Consider the following 21,171-nt stretch of genomic DNA (forward strand, 5'->3'; position numbering starts at 1 on the left):
TTTGTACTTATGTATACATATGTGTATACCTCACCCACAGTTGAATACATTTTCTATGTATTATTTAACCAGTGCTCTTTACAACATAAACTATATAGAATAGTAGATCGTATGACGTACACTGCTTGCATAACTTCTTTCACAGGAATCCTAAAATTTTGTATTACTTCTATAAAACCCAGACCATATTCACCTTTAGTGCAGCATCTGCAATAGCTTAAAAATAAACACAGCACAAAAATCTTAACAATCATACTTGGTCATAATACAATTGAACTATCTGTGGTATCTATAATATTTTTGTGCTATTCTCTATTTCTTGGTAGCGAGAAGATGAGTAGGAACAGATGGGTAGAACAGTGGAAGAAATAGGAGTGCAGGTAATAGAAAAGGAGAGAGAGAAATTTGTAAATATTTCTGTAATTTATTCTAACAAGTTTCAAAATAACAAAGTTTCAAAATGACAAGAAGCTGGTTATAAATTCATGCAAGAGTTAATGATAGTCTTGCAGCTGATGCTAGTCCTGAGCCACAGTTGCTACTTCTGGGAGTAGTGAGTCTGTTCTGTTAGGACTTTACATTGCTTGATTGAGGACTATTCTTATGACTTAAGTAATGTGCTTTATTCAGTATGTAGTGATTGTAAATGTTAATTACACCTAAGAAAATGTCAGAGAAGCATATAACTACTGACTGACAAAACAACTGAGTGGTATAACCTTTTATCTAATCAAGTATTAGGTACTAATATAATTTAACCAGTAATTTAATTTATCTTATTTATTCTATATATAAAATGTAGCATAAATATACTTATATTCAATATAAACATAAATAAATTCTATTTCCTTTAATATATCACTATGGATATTCTCAAAGTAAATATAAGTTTATATTTTAAAAATGATATCTAACCATTGATCTATGTGTCTGTCTCTGTACCAATATGATGCTGTTTTTATCACTATAGCACTGTAATATAGACTGAGGTCAGGGATGCTGATTGCCCAGAAGTACTTTTATTGTTGAGAATATTTTTGATATCCTGTTTTTTTTTGTTATTCCAACTGAATTTTTGAAAATTGCTCTATCTCTGTGAAGAATTGAGTTGGAATTTTGATGGGGAGTGCATTGAATCTGTGTATTGCTTTTGGTAAGATGACCACTTTTACTATGTTAATCCTGCCAATCCATGAGCATGGGAAATCTTTCTATCTTCTTCGATTTTGTTCTTCAGAGACTTGAAGTTCTTCTCATAAGGGATCTTTCATTTTGTTTCTTTAGAGTCACACCCAGATAGTTTATATTATTTGTGTCTCTTGTGAAGGGTGATGGTTTGAAGACCCAGGGGGAAAAAAAACCCACACATTTTGATCACTTGATCTTTGACAAAGAAGACAAAAGCATCCAGTGGGAAAAAAAGAGCATTTTCAACTAATGGTGCTAGATCAACTGGCACTCAGAATATAGAGGAATGCAATAATATGCTAAAATCCAAAATATACAAAGAACTCAAGAAGTTGGACTCGAGAGAACCAAATAACCCTATCAAAAATGAGATTCAGAGCTTAACAAAAAACAGACGGAAGATAAGATTCCTTAGTTTTTTGCTTACACTTTTATTTTTCCCTGTTTGTTTTACAAATAATTTTATTATTTATTTGACATTTTGTTCATCATTGTTTGATCATATTCACCTCCTCTCTCCTCTTTCCTTTCTTTCTCCTTCCCTTCTTCTTCTTTCCTTCTCTATGACACAAAGAAGATGGAACTCAGGCTTAGAACTTCCGCAGCGTCACTCAACAGGTCTGTAGGGACGTTGGTTCCCTGTGCTGGAAATAACGTTCCCTGTAGAGTTCCAGTGGCAGTGACAACATTACTCACCTCGGCTCAGGGAGTACACGGGTGCCTCAAAACACACCAACAGTATCCTCGGAGCTGCTTTCGATAAGCCATGGCCCAAGACAAGAAAAAACAAAAAGATGCAGTGAAGCAGGCTCAGGTGGTAGACAAGGATGAACACCAGAAAACTAAGGAATCCAAGAAAATACAAACGTTCCTGATAACAGTTCCAGCTGCCAAGAAGAAGTTTGCAGATATCCCAGATAAGACAAAGTCAGATCCAAATTACTGTGATACCTCAGAGGGACCCTTTGGTTTCGGCCCTCTCGTTTTCTCTTGTTTACAGCGTTTCAACACCATTGAGTTCTTCCTGATTTCGTGCTTTATTGTGATCTTGGCTCATGGTAAGTTGGAAGAGCCGGGTTGCTCAGGTGAGAGGATGTATTCCAGTAGACCTGAGGCTGTCACACTGTGGGAAGGAGCTTGTGGATGACTTCTGACTCATTTTCCAGACATGAATGAAAATCTGCTAACCCAGTGCAAACCCATTGCCTTCAGTCTTTGGCTCCCTGTTTTGCAGGGTGCATTCTATACTGTGAGTTACAGCTTCATAACAGATGGGAAGTTGGTGTTGAGTTAGTGCATGTTATTTTATGATCAAGGTGCATTCGGGTTGAAGGCTCCAGAGATTAAGATATAATTGAAAATAGCGTCGCCATTATGACTTCCACTTGAAAGTTTGAAATACTCTAGATAATCCAGGTTTCTGCGTGCAGTTATTTCCTCATCTTTGAATTGATGGCTGATGAGACTTCATGTGGTTCAGAGCACAGGAAGAAACACATGAATGCTTTTATCCACATGTTGTCTTCTCCTTCCTCTTCCTCCTTCTATGATTTTAGTTATATACTTTTACTAATAATTTTTGTAATAGGTTGGAAACTACATTTGCCCACTCACTTCCTGCTGGCACTCATACTTAGCCATTGCCAGTGAGAGGCTAGGGCTGTAGGTTCCAAAAGGCAGAATCTTCTGTGGTTTTCTGATTTGAGTGGTGACTTTGGCAGTATGAGCAACACTGAGTGATTGAGGTTCTTGTTGGTAAAGTAGGGAATAGATACTCTATCAGCATCAATCATGAATATTTCAGCAGCACTGAGTTCCTGTGTGTGCCCTGGGGCCTTAGAGCAGTGGGGATCAGTTGGTTCTCAGAGCTTTGGGAGCTTTAGGAAGAGCAGTGTGGATTCCTGCATCCCTGCAATCCAAGGAGTGTTTGAGGTCATTGGGCAAACAGCAGCTATGGTGGCTTCAGCAATGACATGTGACCCTGCCACTTTGCAGACACAGTGTAAGTTTTAATTTGAAACTACTTTCTGTTTTCACTCCAAGAAATGGAATCTTTTGGCAGCTATTCCTTCTTTCACATCATTTTTCCTCTGGTATGATTGTTTTCTTTTTTTACACACTGGATGGTGATTGTACAAATATAATGCTACATTTATTTATTTCATGCTCTTCAGAATGATTTATTTGAATGTATACATTGGGTTTTGTTTTTTTTTTTAAGATTGAAAATTCTCAGAAATGTTGAACTTTGAGCACAGAATCTTAGATCTGGAAAAAGGTTGTACTTTGAAATCCAAGCTGTGTTTCAAATGTCTTTATAATTTCATATTTTAAAAAAGCAAATATTTGTTACTTTATTTATTAATTCTTCAAAATTGGAATACAACACATCTAATATAATGATGAGATGATTTGAATATAATTTATCTCTAAGAGACTACTAATAGAGGTGTGTGAAATAGCTTCTCATATTCATGTAATAATATTTCCTGAAAGTTAATAAATTTGTTTTTATTTATAGGTTCTACTCTTTGATAGTACTATGAAATAAACAGTGTAAATATGATTTTCTTTTAATTATTATAATGGTGGCTTGTTTTGTCTTTTAAAATGTAGTATATTGACATTTGTCTTTCTTTTGTCTTTCTAGGTATGATGTTTGCTCTTATTGATATGAGTTTAAAACTATTTGAGACTCAATTTCAAGCAACAAACTTAGAGACATTCCTAATGGATTTTAGTGATTATTTTACCTCTTTCTTGGTATCAATATTTGTAGCACACTTTGGAGGTAGAGGGAATAGGGCAAAATGGGTGGCAGCTGGAAGCATTGTAACAGCACTTTCTGCAATTGCTTTTTTTCTTCCATTTTTTTATTATGAAATCATAAAACTGGCCAAAGTAAAAGGTGAGATTTTTTTCTAATATACTTTCATGTATTATCAATATTTATTTAACTCTTTGGTTCAAGAAATTGAAAATAGTTTATGATGTCTATCTGTGTATCCTTTCTTCTGTATGTTTATGTAACCATGCTTAATAATATCTATAGTGCTCTGAATTTTCTCTTGGAAGGAGATGAGTCTACGAAGAAGCATTGTGGGATAATTTATAAAATTATTTCTTTTATACAATTTTTAGGATGTTACAAATCTCTAGCGAACTCTGGAAACTCATTTTATTTTGTGCCAGATGCTTTAATTATCTTGTTTGTTTTATTCATAGCACAGACCCATAGAAGTCCAAATACAAGAAAAGCCTACATAGAATGTAGTAGTGGCTAGAAAGGTAATCCCTTCCAAAAACTGTATGCTATCTTTGTCTACCACTTGAACTTACAAAGATAGTGGTGTTGTTATATTGTTCAGTGTCAATTCCACAATTTTTGTTATCCCTAGGAAATAAGATCTACTTGAAATTACCTTGGCATATACTTCTAACACTATTGTCTCAGATCATTCCTTATCTTGTATAGGCTTTTATTGACATGTTAAGCTGGTTTTAACAAAAAATGGTGAATCCACATACATGTATATGTATATCAATGTTTTTGAAGTTTATAATCTTTTTTAAGTTTTTACAATATTAATTTCATAAGTACTTAATATGAAACACAACTATTTTAATATGTTACATGCTTTGTAATGCATACAAATGTAAGAGTTGTATATTTTTCATGTTTTAAAAATGTCATATTTATAGAACTGAAATTTGCTTGAATGAGAAGATAACTAATGAAAAGAAGATAATGAAAAGCTTTTCCTTACTTTGTTCCCTTAATAGTATTCTGGACAGAAATAAGAGGTTCTTTAGGAACTTTTCATGATCAATATTAAAAATTCTAGTCAGTAGTCAAGAAATATACTAACCTTGCCGAGGACCTGAGTTTATTTTCAAACATAGTTTATTTCCAACCAGAAAACACAAATAACTACACCTCAAGCAGATTATTCTTCAGGCCTCTGGTGTCATTGGCTTACATACACACATATACACACAAACACAGAGAGAGAGAGAGGGGGGTGGGGAAGGGAGGAGAGTTTCTCCATTTGTTTATCTACACATCTTCCATTATTGCTGTCTCCTAATTTTCTTTTCTGCTCTTCCCTTTTGGTACTTTCATGATTAGTTACTAGTTTCATTTTTCTTCATGTGTTCCCTGAACATCTTTGCTATAGTTCATAGCTTTCTATTTTTTATTTGTTATCTGTTCTTTACTTGCATCTCTTATCTACAATGGTGACAAGTTCCTGATCAACACTCATGTAGAATATGTGTGACTCAACAAACATGTAGACATCATACTTCACAATATCTTGAACAATTCAACACATATTTTCTCCACAATTTCTATATTATCATACTTACTTTCTAAAACTTTATAAAAAGTTACCATGCACACATCTTTCTTAGCAGGTATACTGAGCTTAGGTTTTTAATGATACCCACCATCAGTTCGTACTTACTCAGAATGAAGGCAAACTTCTTTTATATCATTAGACCAGTGGATTATGAAAACCAGTTTTCCTTGATTCTTCTAGTTGCTATTTCCCTTCATTTTCAGATGGTTTTCTGTCTGCCAACATCACATGTAAAAATCTTCCAAACCTCCTCTAGTGGGTGGGCTCACCTATTCTATCTCATTGTCCATATAACTCCTGCTTGGAAATCTTGGGAGTGACTCAGGCACCTGCCACTTTCCTATGTCAAGAGGCTGCTGAGTCTTATGATGGATGAATCTGCTGGTGCCAATTGGAAGTACTAATTTCTTCACAAATGGATCTATTCATGTGAAAGTCATCATACTCCACAAAATATTGTAACCTTTGAAAAAACATTAGGTTTTGGTTTTGTTTTGTTTGTTTTGTTTTGGTTTTTGTTGTGTTGTTTTGGGATGGTTGTGGTTTTTGTTGTTTTGTTGTTTTGTTTTGTTCTTTTTACTTAAACTTCTACATTGTCCTATGTTGGATGAAAAATATCAGCATGCAGGGAAATTGCTTTACTTTTTGAACACTGAAGTTTAGACTAGCTTATGCTTGTTTATCAGTATTCTTCCGTTTTTCCCTCCAGTAAAAATGAAGGATCTGTCCTCCAGTGATCATTGTGTGTACCTACCTCATCCTTCCTTCCATTGATCATCCCCTTTGGCTGTCTGCAAGGTCCCCTTCTCTATTAGATTTCACTTTCACTAGTGATTAAACACAATCAAATTAATTCATTCTGTATTTTAAATTTTGACTAAGTCTTATTTTTCAATTTTGCATTATTACTCTTTCTCCTTACACTTTCCAACCCCTCTTATGTCTTGTCTTTATAAACCATCACATATTATTCCCTCAAATGCTGCCTATTTCCAAAGTCACAACTCTTGAATTAATGTCTGCTTTGTATGTATAATGACTACATTGTAAATAAGGGAAGATGGGGTGTTATATGTCATAAAACTTTTAGTATTTTGAGTGTTCTGCATATATGTATATATGCACAGCATGTGCATGCTGATGGCTGGTTGTCAGATTCCCTGGAAATGGAGATGCAGATGGGTTTGAGCTGCCATTTAGCTACTGGAAACAGAATGCTGGTTCTCTGCAAGAACACCCAGATCTCTGAACTGATGAGGACCACTCAAGTTCCAAATCCTTCTCACTTTCTTTACCATCTGTTGAAATCTTGTTTGCATACAAGAGTGAAAGACAACTTCCTGATTTTTTATATATTTCTTTGGTCAACTTCAACATGAAACTTAACTAAAATTGTATAACAGAATAATTCTGTTAAGTTATTAACATGACTGACTCATGCTATTTGCTATAATTAAACCTTATGTGTTTTTTAATTGGACCTCTAATCTGAATTTGTAGTATTGGACACACCCAACTTCTTGATAGTTTCTCTTTTGCAGATTCCTATGTATGCTTCTTAGATGTTAAGTAACTTATAATCTTCAATTTTCTTAATGGAGAATTATTTTTCATCATTAATACTCAAAAAGCTTAGCCAGTGGAAAGCTGAGAAATATGATCCTTAAAAGTAGGTAGTCTAGTAACTTCAAGTTTCTAAAACAAGACAGAAATGAATGTACTCAGGAGGTGTTTTATGACTGTCATGAGTCTGAAACTATGACTCTTGAGTCTATTCAACATGGAATCAAATTGGCTTTTGAGTGTCACATGGTTTTCATCAGTTCAAAGTATAGCTAGAGACCTCAGGGAAAATAATAATTTTGTCTACAGTTGTAACTTTACTGAGAGTTTGCATGTTGTAAAAGAAAGGAAATATTAAAGTGTCCATGATAATTACAGAAGAAACATATATAGGGCCACTGAAACAGTTAACAGAAGCATTCCAACAGGAGTTTTAAAGGATTATTTGGATCACATAATAAAAGACATTAGCCAGATATACTAAAAGAATAAGAATTAAGAAAGTGTGACTGCAGAGGCGGTCATGGCGGCGCATGCCTTTAATCCCAGCACTTGGGAGGCAGAGGCAGAGGCAGGCAAATTTCTGAGTTCAAGGACAGCCTGGTCTACAGAGTGAGCTCCAGGAGAGCAAGGGCTATACAGAGAAACCCTGAATCAGGAAAAAAGAAAGAGAGAGAGGGGGGGGAGAGAGAGACAGACACAGAGAGAGAGAGACAGACAGAGAGAGAGAGAGAGAGAGAGAGAGAGAGAGAGAGAGAGAGAGAGAGAGAGAGAGAGAAGAAGAAGAAGAAGAAGAAGAAGAAGAAGAAGAAGAAGAAGAAGAAGAAGAAGAAGAAGAAGAAGAAGAAGAAGAAGAAGAAGGAGAAGGAGAAGAAGAAGAAGAAGGAGAAGAGAAGAGAGAAAAGAAAAGAAAAGAAAAGAAAAGAAAAGAAAAGAAAAGAAAAGAAAAGAAAAGAAAAGAAAAGAGAGGAAAAGAAGAGAGAAGAAAGTGTGACTGCTATAGGCTCAGCCATAAATGGGTTCACAAGGATTACAGAACATTGCTGAAGAGGAGGCTGAAGAAGGAAAGAGATTGATGGGGTGGAGGGTGTGAGAAGTTGTGTGAAACATTGACCTTAGGCATGAAGAAGCCATTGTAGTCTTGAATTCATGGAAGCAGGGAGTGTCTGCATATCAGTTACTCAAGATAGCATCTGTGAACAACCTATCATGGAGAGAAAATTAGCTCATCATGCATTCCTATAGATGTACATGTAGCTAGTTATTTCTCAGAGAGAGAGACAGACAGACACAGACAGAGAGTGTAGAGTCCTTGGCAAGGTGATTATGGTCCACAGTCCTACATATAACCCGTCTCTTTTCTTCCAGTAAACAATTCTAGCAAAACTCATTGAGCCATTAAAAAAATAAAGAATATGAATTTAGAAAAGGGATCAAGTTTCAAAGTGGAATCTATCAGTGGGAATCTGAGGCAGAGAGAAAGAGTAAAGATATGACATCATTGGGAATATGAAATGTATGAAAATGACTTAACAAATATCCATTGAACACAAAATGCATTTAATGTATTTAAAGAACAGAGGAATTTTATGCTGAGATAAATCATAATTTTAGTGCATCATCCCACTTTTCACTGAGTTATATATTGCTTCGCACTAACTACACCAAATTCCATTTCATTAGTGTAATAGGTTGTACTTTCACTTTATTAATTTCTACAAAAACATTTTACAAGCATGTATCTAATTTCACCCAAGATCGTCATAATAGTTATAGTTTATTATTAACTATTACGGGCTTAGTTTTGCTAATCTACTAACAAGTATAAATACACAAACCCTATCACCATGTGAGTAAGAAAATTAAGAAAGTACCTGTTATTCAAACGATTTTAAAATAAAATGGGTAGTTGACCACAGAATACTTATGGAAATCTTTATCATTTAAAGGTCTTTATGACCCATGTACACTTAGTTGTCTTGTTGCTGGGCAAAATGATAGGAAAAAGAAATCACAACTTAACAGTAGGGAATGTCTTTTTAATTCATGGATTCAGAGTGTTCCCTCCATGATTGCTAGTCTCCATTGACTCTGAGCCATGATGAGGCAGAACATTGGGAGCATACAAAGGAAGTCAGTTGTCTTCCTGGTAGAACAAAGTAGAGTGAAGGCAGGAAGGAGCTAGGACAAGATATATCTTTCGGAGATCAGGAGGTGACTCTCTCTCACACAATTGAAGGAACTCTCTAAATAGTATCAACAGGGAATGACTTACTGAATACATGAGACTTTAGAGAGGTATTTCATATACAAACCATAATAGTATATCATAGAATCTCATGGGTCTAAAATAGGAAATTATTTAATCCTATGAATAGTATGTATGCAATTTAAAGATTGTTTTTTTTTTTTTTTTTTTTTTTTTTTGGTTTTTCGAGACAGGGTTTCTCTGTGTAGCCCTGGCTGTCCTGGCACTCACTTTGTAGACCAGGCTGGCCTCGAACTCAGAAATCCGCCTGCCTCTGCCTCCCAAGTGCTGGGATTAAAGGCGTGCGCCACCACGCCCGGCTAAAGATTGTTAAAGAAAGGATCATGGAATTATACACAGAGAGTGAACTATCAAGGATATTTATTTCAAGTGCTTTTATTCTGGAGATAAATGTCAAAAGGCAGGGTGCAAAGTATTGGAAAATGTGTGCAATGTGTATTATGAATGTAAAAATGTGTATGTGTATAATTTCTTTGTACATGTAATCTTTTGCATATAACTATACCATTTCATAATCTGTATATCTCTTCCAGTATTCCCACAAATTTTCTTTTAAAGTGCTATTTCTTTTTAGAACATAATGAGGTAGGTTTTTGTAGCAGATGATGGCCTAGTTGGCCATCACTGGGAAGAGAAGCCCCTTGGTATTGCAAACTTTATATTCCCCAGTACAGGAGAATGCCAGAGCCAAGAAGCAGGAGCGGGTGGGTAGGGGAGCAGGGCAGAGGGAGGTTATAGGGAACTTTCGGGATAGCATTTGAAATGTATATAAAGAAAATATCTAATAATAAATAAATAAATAGGACATAATGAGGAATTGATTGTATGACTATACTCAATGTAACAAGAAAAGCAAGGTGCTGGTAGCAACAGCATATTAATTGTACATTTCATTTTGAACTTAAGTTATTAAATATATTTCTTATCTTTCAGATGATTTGTGTGATGAAGGAAAAATCCCTAAAGTTTGTGGGACAAGTGTAATTCCGAACAAATCAATATGTATCTCTCTCTTCATCATCGGGCAATGTCTCCATGGAGTAGCAGGGATAACAGTTCAGCTGCTTTCCATAACCTATATTTTTGACCACGTTCCCACATTTTCATCTGGATTATATTTAGGCAAGTTTTTAAAATATGTATGCCCTCCCTCCAAAAAAAAAAATATGTATGGCCCATGTTAAGTAATTATCAGATTTCTCTGTGGTTTAAATGATAGGTAAATACTGTTGGTCAGGTGATGACACTGTAGTAATGAGTGATGACTTGGTTTCATAACTTCAAAATCACATTGATATATCTAATTATGAGCGTGGGACCACTAGTTAAATCATATAAACATCAGTGTAAAATTTTACAGGAATAGAAATTATAGGAATGTTCTAAGTGGCAAAATTTTCTCTATGTCTCTGTTTCTCTTTCCCTGAGAGAGTGGGGAGAGAAATGGAGGGTCAAGGAGAGGGTAGAGAAGGGTGGGGGAGGGGTGATAAGGAGATAGCTCACACAGTATCAACTCTTCATTTTACAGTTTCTTATGTAAACTGTGTTTTGCATTAACTAAGCATTTATTCAATCTCATATAATCTATCTGGAAACCAGTCATAGAATCTGATCCTGGTAGGCAAAAGTGAAGAATTACTTTCACCAACATGTTAGATTTCATTTTTACTTTTTTATTAATCATTTTATTTGTTTACATTTCAAATAATATTCCCTTCCAGGTAACCCCTCACCAAACTCCCCATTCCATCCCTCCTTCCCTCCCTCCCCTCTTCCTCTATGAGGGTGCTCCTCCACCCACTCATTCCCTCTCACCCCATCACTTTAGCATCACCCTGTGCTGGAGCATCAAGTCTGCCTCCCCTCCTATTAATGTCAGACAAGACCATCCTCTGCTTCATATATATCTGGAATCCTAGCTCCCTCATGTATACTGTTTGGTTGGTAGTTTCATCACTGGAAGCTATAGATGGTCCAGTTAGTTGATATTGCTCTCCCAATGTGGTTATAACCCCCTTCAGTTACTTTAGTCCTTCCCCTAGCTCTTTCATTGGGGTCTCTGAGCTCAGTCCAACTGTTATCTGTGAGTATCTGCATCTATATTGGTCAGTTTCTTGTAAAACCTCTCAGAAAATAACCATATTATGCTCCTGTCAGCAAGTGATTCTTGGCATCAGCAATAGTGTGGGGGTTTAGTGTCTGCAGATGGGTAGATCCCTAAGTGGGTCAGTCTCTGGATGGCCTTTCCTTCAGTCTCTGTTCCATTTCTTTCTCTGTCTTTTCCTTAGGATAGGAACATTTCTGGGTTAAAAATTTTGAACTGAGTGGATAACCCCATCCCTCAACTGGGGGCCCTGCCTTTCTACTGGAGGTGGTCTCTATGGGTTATATCTTCCTTTTGCTGGGTATTGTTGTGGGAAATATTAAAACAAACAAACAAAAACCCATCATATTCCCATGTTCCTCCACATATGCTGGCTACTCTGCTTTTATCTAGTGTAGACTGACTCAGTGCTCCAAAATCTCTCTAACTTACTCTCTAGTTTCCCACTGGCAGGTAACTACCATGCCAGACCTCTGCTTCAAACCCCCAAGACCTTTGTGGTGCATCTCAGGCAAATCCATGCATTCTCTTTTAAACCCAAATGAGCTGCCTTGTGAAGGAAAAACACAACCCAAACTTAATTCAGACGTAATGGTAACTCAATTGCTGAGTTCAACAACTAAAATCCTAACTTGTAAGCCTTAATAAATCTTATATTTATTATTTTTTATATGTCTTATTATTATTTTCTGGTGGTGAATCCTGATGATTCTTCCACTGAAACCAAGAAATACTCATAATTGCATCTTGTCCTCACTCTATCCCTGTCCAAAAGGACCTAACTCTTTCCTGCTTAATCTCTTCCTCTGTCCAACCTGGAAGTCCTGCCTACTCACCCAGTGATTGGCTCTTTTAATCATTAGGGTATTTGTTCATAAGAACAGCACCAGGCTCAAAAACAACACTTCCCGCTTTCTGTTCTAATAAAAAAAAAAAAAAAAAAAAAAAAAAAAACCTTTCTCTCAAATGTAAATAGGGCATAACAACTACCATTTTGTAATCTATAAAGTATAAGATAGACTGAACACCCAGTTCATCATTTATCTCATTAAGATAGAACATTGTCATATGCCATAAATTAAAAGACTTATGATTCTATCTTGACTTATGTCTTGGTTTTAGATTGTATGCCACCTAAAAACCATCCTCTTAAATCTGTTCTCTCAAAGTAAATTAGCCTGGGTTGGCTATGAGACTATGAGTAGTTTTACAAACCCATCAGAAATCTGAGAATGATCAACATTAACTGAAAATATATAGGAAGCCTTATACAGCTTCTACAACTGAGACAAATTGTAGGGATAGCTGCCAACCTATATAGCCCCAGTAAGTCAGTAAGTTGGAACATCCATCTGTCTTCAGCCTTCCTGCCCAGGATCATTCAACAGACCTAGAGAAACAGGAAATTAAGGACTAGTCTATTCTGTCTCAGCAGAACTAAACTGTTCTAATCTGTAAATTGTGTCCTTTATCTGGACAGTCTTATGTCTGTAGATGAAATGAGTCCATTCTTACCTAGTGGATGTCTTGCCACAACTGGAAAAGTCCATCAATGCTCAATTTCTTCTTTGAATCCAAGAAAGGGGGGCTGTTAGGAGGATATTTGACTCAACAACAAGTACAGGGGAATGCCAGGGCCAAGAAGCAGGAGTGGGTGGGTAGGGGAACAGGGCGGGGGAGGGTATAGGAAACTTTACCTAGCATTTTACCTTTCAAACATAGCATTTGAAATGTATATAAAGAAAATATCTACTTAAAAAAAGCAAATGAAGTAAACTAAAATGCTGTATGTGCCTATTCTTAGGCCTTTTCTATTTTGCCATTCAGGATAATAACCCAGAATTCCCGTGGAGCCCATGTTAGATAGAAATTGAATATCCTGTGAGGTGTATTAGAACAATGTATCTTTATACCATCTTTAAAAGAATTGATTCACACTTCTATCTGTACCTGCTTATAAATAGGCAGCTAGTCAAAGCAGGATTTAAACCCTGAATTCCCATGGAGCCCTAGTTAGACAGAATTTGAGTATCCTGTAAGATGTAGTAGAGCAATATATCTTTATATTATTTCAGCTCACTGCCTAAAGCAGCCATTTTGTTATACCATCTATCTGATTGTCTCTCAGACTGGAGCCATAGACATTCATTTTATTATTATTATTATTTAGTTTTGTTTTGTATGGTTTATTTTTATTTTTTTTTAATTTTTAACATTTTTATTACGTATTTTCCTCAATTGCATTTCCAATGCTATACCAAAACTCCCCCATACCCTCCGCCCCCACTTCCCTACCAACCCATTCCCATTTTTTGGCCCTGGCATTCCCCTGTACTGGGGCATATAAAGTTTGCAAGCCCAATGGGACTCTCTTTCCAGTAATGGCCCATTAGACCATCTTTTGAAACATATGCAGCTAGAGACAAGAGCTCCAGGGTACTGGTTTGTTCATAATGTTGTTCCACCTATAGGGTTGCAGATCCCTTTAGCTCCTTGGGTACTTTCTCTAGCTCCTCCATTGGGAGCCCTGTGAACCATCCACTAGCTGACTGTGAGCATCCACTTCTGTGTTTGCTAGGCCCCGGCATAGTCTCAGAAGAGACAACTATATCTGCGTCCTTGCAGCAAAATCTTGCTAGTGTATGCAATGGTGTCAGCGTTTGGAAGCTGATTATGGGGTGGATCCCTGGATATAGCAGCATCTAGATGGTCCATGCTTTCATCACAGCTTCAAAGTTTATCACTGTAACTCCTTCCATGGGTGTTTTGTTCCCAATTCTAAGAAGGTTCACAGTGTCCACACTTTGGTCTTCATTCTGCTTGAGTTTCATGCTTTTAGCAAATTATATCTTGGGTAACCTAATTTTGGGCTAATATCCACTTATCAGTGAGTACCTATTGTGTGAGTTCCTTTGTGATTGTGTTACCTCACTCAGGATGATGCCCTCCAGGCACATCCATTTGCCTAGGAATTTCATAAATTCATTCTTTTTAATAGCTGAGTAGTACTCCATTGTGTAAATGTACCACATTTTCTGTATCCATTCCTCTGTTGAGGGGCATCTGGGTTCTTTCCAGCTTCTGGCTATTATAAATAAGGCTGCTATGAACATAGTGGAGCATGTGTCCTTCTTACCGGTTGGAACATCTTCTGAATATATGCCCAGGAGAGGTATTGCTGGATCCTCTGGTAGTACTATGTCCAATTTTCTAAGGAACCTCCAGACTGATTTCCAGAGTGATTGTACAAGCTTGCAATCCCACCAACAATGGAGGAGTGTTCCTCTTTCTCCACATCCTCGCCAGCATCTGTTCTCACCTGAATTTTTGATCTTAGCCATTCTGACTGGTGTGGGGCGGAATCTCAGGGTTGTTTTGATTTGCATTTCCCTGATGATTAAGGATGTTGAACATTTTTTCAGGTGCTTCTCTGCCATTCAGTATTCCTCTGGTGAGAATTCTTTGTTCAGTTCTGAGCCCCATTTTTAATGGGGTTATTTGATTTTCTGGAGTCTACCTTCTTGAGTTCTTTATATACATTGGATATTAGTCCCCTATCTGATTTAGGATAGGAAAAGATCCTTTCCCAATCTGTAGGTGGTCTTTTTGTCTTATTGACGGTGTCTTTTGCCTTGCAGAACTTTGCAGTTTCATGAGGTCCCATTTGTCAATTGTGTATCTTACAGCCCAAGCCATTGCTGTTCTATTCAGGAATTTTTTCCCCTGTGGCCATATCTTCGAGGCTTTTCCCCACTTTCTCCTCTATAAGTTTCAGTGTCTCTGGTTTTATGTGGAGTTCCTTAATCCACTTAGATTTGACGTTACTACAAGGAGATAGGTATGGATCGATTCACATTCTTCTATATGATAACAACTAGTTGTGCCAGCACCATTTGTTGAAAATGCTGTCTTTTTCCACTGGATGGTTTTAGCTCCCTTGTCAAAGATAAATGTGACCATAGGTGTGTGGGTTCATTTCTGGGTCTTCAATACTATTCCATTGGTCTACTTGTCTGTAACTATACCAGTACCATTCAGTTTTTATCACAATTGCTCTGTAGTAAAGCTTTAGGTCAGGCATGGTGATTCCACCAGAGGTTCTTTTATCCTTGAGAAGAGTTTTTGCTATCCTAGCTTTTTTTGGTATTCTAGATGAATTTCCAGATTGCTCTTTCTAATTCATTGAAGAATTGAGTTGGAATTTTGATGGGGATTGCATTGAATCTGTAGATTGCTTTTGGCAAGATAGCCATTTTTACAATGTTGATCCTGCCAATCCATGAGCATGGGAGATCTTTCCCTCTTCTGAGATCTTCTTTAATTTCTTTCTTCAGAGACTTGAAGTTTTATCATACAGATCTTTCACTTCCTTAGTTAGAGTCACACCAAGATATTTTATATTATTTGTGACTATTGAGAAGGGTTTTGTTTCCCTAATTTCTTTCTCAGCCTGTTTATTCTTTGTGTAGAGAAAGGCCATTGACTTGTCTGAGTTAATTTTATATCCAGCTACTTCACTGAAGCTGTTTATCGGGTATAGGAGTTCTCTGGTGGAATTTTTAGGGTCACTTATATATACTATCATATCATCTGCAAAAAGTGATATTTTGACTTCATCTTTTCCAATTTGTATCCCCTTGATCTCCTTTTGTTGAGGAATTGCTCTGGCTAGGACTTCAAGTACAATGTTGAATAGGTAGGGAGAGAGTGGGCAGCCTTGTCTAGTCCCTGATTTTAGTGGGAATGCTTCCAGCTTCTCACCATTTACTTTGATGTTGGCTACTGGTTTGCTGTAGATTGCTTTTATCATGGTTAGGTATGGGCCTTGAATTCCTGATCTTTCCAAGACTTTTATCATGAATGGGTGTTGGATCTTGTCGAATGCTTTTTCTGCATCTAATGAGATGATCATGTGGTTTTTGTCTTTCAGTTTGTTTATATAATGGATTATGTTGATGGATTTCCATATATTAAACCATCCCTGCATCCCTGGAATAAACCTACTTGGTCAGGATGAATGATTGCTTTAATGTGTTCTTGGATTCAGTTATCGAGAATTTTATTGAGGATTTTTGCATCTATATTCATAAGGGAAATTGGTCTGAAGTTCTCTATCTTTGTTGGATATTTCTGTGGTTTAGGTATCAGAGTAATTGTGGCTTCATAGAATGAGTTGGGTGGAGTTCCTTCTACTTCTATTTTGTGGAATAGTTTCTGCAGAACTGGAATTAGATCTTCTTTGAAGGTCTGGTAGAACTCTGCACGAAACCCATCTGGTCCTGGGCTTTTTTTTTTTTTTTTTTTTGGCTGGGAGACTATTAATGACTCCTATTTCTTTAGGGGATATGGGACTGTTTAGATGGTTAACTTGATCCTGATTTAACTTTGGTACCTGGTATCTGTCTAGAAATTTGTCCATTTCATCCAGGTTTCCCAGTTTTGTTGAGTATAGCCTTTTGTAGAAGGATCTGATGGTGTTTTGAATTTCTTCAAGATCTGTTGTTATGTCTCCCTTTTCACTTTTGTTTTTGTTAATTAGGATGTTGTCCCTGTGCCCTCTAGTGCATCTAGCTAAGGGTTTGTATATCTTGTTGATTTTCTCTTTTTTAAATATCTTTTTTTTATTACGTATTTTCCTCAATTACATTTCCAATGCTATCCCAAAAGTACTCCATACCCTCCCCCTCCCCTCCCCTACCCACCCATTCCCACTTTTTTTCCCTGGTGTTCCCCTGTACGGGGGCATATAAAATTTGTGTGTCCAATGGGCCTCTCATTCCAGTGATGGCCGACTAGGCCATCTTTTGATACATATGCAGCTAGAGTCAAGAGCTCCGGGGTACTAGTTAGTTCATAATGTTGTTGTACCTACAGGGTTGCAGATCTCTTTAGCTCCTTGGATACTTTCTCTAGCTCCTCCATTGTGGGCCCTGTGATCCATCCAATAGCTGACTGTGAGCATCCACTTCTGTTTTTGCTAGGCCCCGGCCTAGTCTCACAAGAGACAGCTATATCAGGGTCCTTTCAGCAAACACTTGCTAGTGTATGTAATGGTTTCATCGTTTGGAGGCTAATTATGGGATGGATCCCTGGATATGGCAGTCTCTATATGGTCCATCCTTTTGTCTCAGCTCCAAACTTTGTCTCTGTAACTCCTTCCATGGGTGACAACTGGTGGTTATCATGTAGAAGAATGCGAATCGATCCATTCCTATCTCCTTGTACTAAGGTCAAATCTAAGTCGATCAAGGAGAGGAACACTCCTCCATTGTTGGTGGGATTGCAAGCTTGTACAACCACTCTGGAAATCAGTCTGGCGGTTCCTCAGATAATTGGACATAGTACTATCAGAGGATCCAGCAATACCTCTCCTGGGCATATATCCAGAAGATGTCCCAACCGGTAAGAAGAAAACATGTTCCACTATGTTCATAGCAGCCTTATTTATAATAGCCAGAAGCTGGAAAGAACCCAGATGCCCCTCAACAGAGGAATGGATACAAAAAATGTGGTACATTTACACAATGGAGTACTACTCAGCTATTAAAAATAATGAATTTATGAAATTCCTAGGCAAATGGTTGGACCTGGAGGGCATCATCCTGAGTGAGGTACACAATTACAAAAGAACTCAAATGATATGTACTCACTGATAAGTGGTTATTAGCCCAGAAACTTTGTATACCCGAGATATAAGATACAATTTGCAAAACACATGAAACTGAAGAAGAACATAGACCAAAGTGTGGACACTTTGCCCCTTCTTAGAATCGGGACATTTATTTTTTTAATAACTGTTCACTGCCCTCTCTACTTAAAGTCAGTGACTAATTTTCCCTATCTTATTTTTGAACCATGGGCAAAATTCCCCATGTGATTCAGAAAAAAAATATGGTATATAAATATTCTAAAAGCAAATAATCCTAACTTTATAAATGTACAGTTCAATCAATCTCTGCCCCAAGAAGTAGGCAACTTCCATTCTATAGTTCTGTGACTCAGAGCACTCTGCACTCTGCACTCCCCACAGCAGGGGACAACAGAGCCTGCCAGCAGTTTCTTTATTCTAGTTCCTATGCTTGAGCCCATGTTACTCATCAGAAGTACTACCCAGCTAGTCACTTAAAAAAAAAGGAAAGGAAAAAAAAGAAATAAAATAACACTCTCTAAGGCTAATAATATTAAATTTCTAGTGGATTATTGCCAAACGCCGAACACCAAACACGTTGGTTTGCAACATCTGCTGCCAGGAAATATTAAAAAACAAAAAGAAAACAAAACAAAAACTCAGCAAGTTCCTACACTTGTGCAAGCTACTCTCTGCCCCAGTCCTCTGATCAGCCATGCACTGGTGGGCAATAGCCAACCTATATTTACCTCCTGGAAACTCTGACTGAGTGCTTTAAAATCTCTCCAATCAGATGGCTAGGTTACCACTGGCAGGTCGTTATCATGCCTGCCACAGGATTCCAATCCTTCATGACCTTTGTGATGCACCTCAGGGAAATCCATGCTTTTACCACTGTAGCTTTCTCTCTTAAACCCAGACAAGCTGCCTCGTTCAGGAAAATGCAACACAAACTTAGTTCAGACACAATGGTAATTCAGTTGCTGGGTGCAACAACTGCAATCCTAACTTGTAGGCCTTTTTAATTCTAAATCCTCCAGTGGTGAATCTTGACGGATCCGCCATTGAAACCTGGAGACACTTGTAATTACATCTGGTCTTCACCCTATCCCCTTCCAAGAGGGCCTAGCTCTCTCCTGCTTGCTCTCTTCCTCCGTCCAACTTTCTGTTGTCTACTCACCCAGTGATTAGCTCATTCGTTAATTAGGGGATTGGTTCACAAGAACAGGGTCAGTATCATCCACAACAGAGTATATCTGCTAAAGTCATCCCTATTGGGACCTGAGAGCCTTTCTCTTCCCCGGAGTCTGGGACTTTCTAGTGACTACCCCCAGCTCCCCATCCCCAATGCTACATGCATCTATTCAATTTTCTGGTCCTCTGTACTTCTCTCCTGTCCCTTCTAATACCTCCCTCTCCTTTCTCCTTCTCAGTTCCCTCCTTCCCTCTACCTCCTGTGTTTATTTTGTTACCAGTTCTATGTAGCATTGAAGCATCTACATATTGGTCTGCCATCTTCTTAAGTTCTATATGGTTTGTGGGTTGTATTGTGGGCATTTGAGATGCTGTTGGGCTAATATATGCCCTTTTCAGTGAGTTTGTCATAGTTGTGTTCTTTTGTGTCTGGTTACCTCACTCACGATGATATTTTTTAGTTCCATCCATTTTCCTAAAAATTTCATGAAGTCACTGTTTTTAATAGCTATGTAGTACTCCATTGAGTAAATGTGCTGCATTTTCTGTATCCATTCCTCTGTTAAAGGACATCTGGATTCTTTTAGCTTCTGGCTATTATAAATGAGGCTGTTATGAACACAGTGGGACATGTGTCCTTGTTAGCTCCTGGACTATCATTTTGGTATATGTACAGTAGTTGTATAGCTGAGTCTTCAATTAGAACTATTACCTGTTTTCTCAGAAGCTGCCAGATCAATTTCCACAGTAGTTTTACAAACTTTTAGTCCCACTAGCAATGGAGGTGTTTTCCTTGTTCTCCACATCCTCACCAGCATCTGCTGTCATCTGCTTATTTTTATCTTAGCAATTCTGATTGTTTTGAGGTGGAATCTCAGTGTCCTTTTGATTTCTATTTCCCTCATGACTAAGGATGTTGAACATTTCTTTTTTTAAAAAAATAATAATGAATTAATGGATATGTTATTTATTTTCATTTCAAATGTTATCCCCATTCCTGCTATCTCCTCCACATAACCCCTATCCCATCCCCCTACCCTTGCTTCTATGAGGATGTCCCCCAACCTACCCCCACATTCCTGCTTCACTGCTCTAGCATTCCACTACACTGGAGCATCGATCCTTCACAGGAGCAAGGGCCTCTCCTCCCATCAGTACCAGATAAGACTACATATACAACTGGAGTCATGGGTCCCTCTATGTGTAATCTTTGATTGGTGGTTTAGTCCCTGGGAACTCTGGAGGGGGGTGGTCTGCTTGGTTAATATTGTTGTTTTTCCTATGGGCAAACAGTCCTCATTCAAGCAATATAGAGTCATAACAGGGCAAATTCACTGTTCCCAACAAAGTAGCAACTGTGTCTCAGGTCTAACATCAACTATACGAATGTCATCAACTCTTGCATAAATTTATCACAAGCTTCTTTTCACATTAATTTTAACTCATTAGAGTAAATCAGAGAAATATATACAACTTTGTCTCTCCCCCGTTTTTTACCCACTCCTATTTCTTCCACTGTGTTCCTGACCATCTTCTCTCTGACAAGTAATAGAGAATGGCGTGAGGAATTATAGACATCACAGATAGTTCATTTGTATTTTATATAACCAAGTGTAATCGCTAAGGTTTTTTTTTTTTTTTTTTGTTCTGCATTTCATTTTCTAGCTACTGCAGATGCTGCAATAACATTGGGATACTTTCTGGGTTATCTACTAGGAGTAAAAAGTTTTATATTGCCTGTGGAAGAAGCTATGCAAGCAGTGTAAGTCATATTATTTACTGTTCTATTTAGTTAATGTTGTACAGATCACTTGTTGAATAATACATAGCAACAGTATTAAACTGGTTGATGTGTGCATATATG

At 37.4% G+C, this 21,171-nt stretch overlaps 1 protein-coding gene across 1 annotated transcript in view; it reads left to right on the top strand.

Annotated features, from left to right (window-relative positions):
* Positions 1-1,807: 1,807 nt before the first annotated feature.
* Positions 1,808-21,171, top strand: part of LOC110305413 (solute carrier organic anion transporter family member 6C1-like) — a 144,914-nt gene continuing 125,550 nt past the window's right edge. Inside the window, exons 1-4 of the mRNA XM_085844251.1 lie at positions 1,808-2,246; positions 3,839-4,096; positions 10,315-10,503; positions 20,973-21,069. Of these exons, the coding sequence (XP_085700377.1) occupies positions 1,955-2,246; positions 3,839-4,096; positions 10,315-10,503; positions 20,973-21,069 (836 nt within the window). The 5' untranslated portion in view covers positions 1,808-1,954. The remainder of the gene's footprint in view (positions 2,247-3,838; positions 4,097-10,314; positions 10,504-20,972; positions 21,070-21,171) is intronic.

The sequence above is a fragment of the Mus caroli genome, unplaced genomic scaffold (genome assembly GCF_978045245.1).
Source record: "Mus caroli unplaced genomic scaffold, Mus_caroli_1 scaffold_1, whole genome shotgun sequence".
In the NCBI taxonomy this organism is placed as follows: domain Eukaryota; kingdom Metazoa; phylum Chordata; class Mammalia; order Rodentia; family Muridae; genus Mus; species Mus caroli.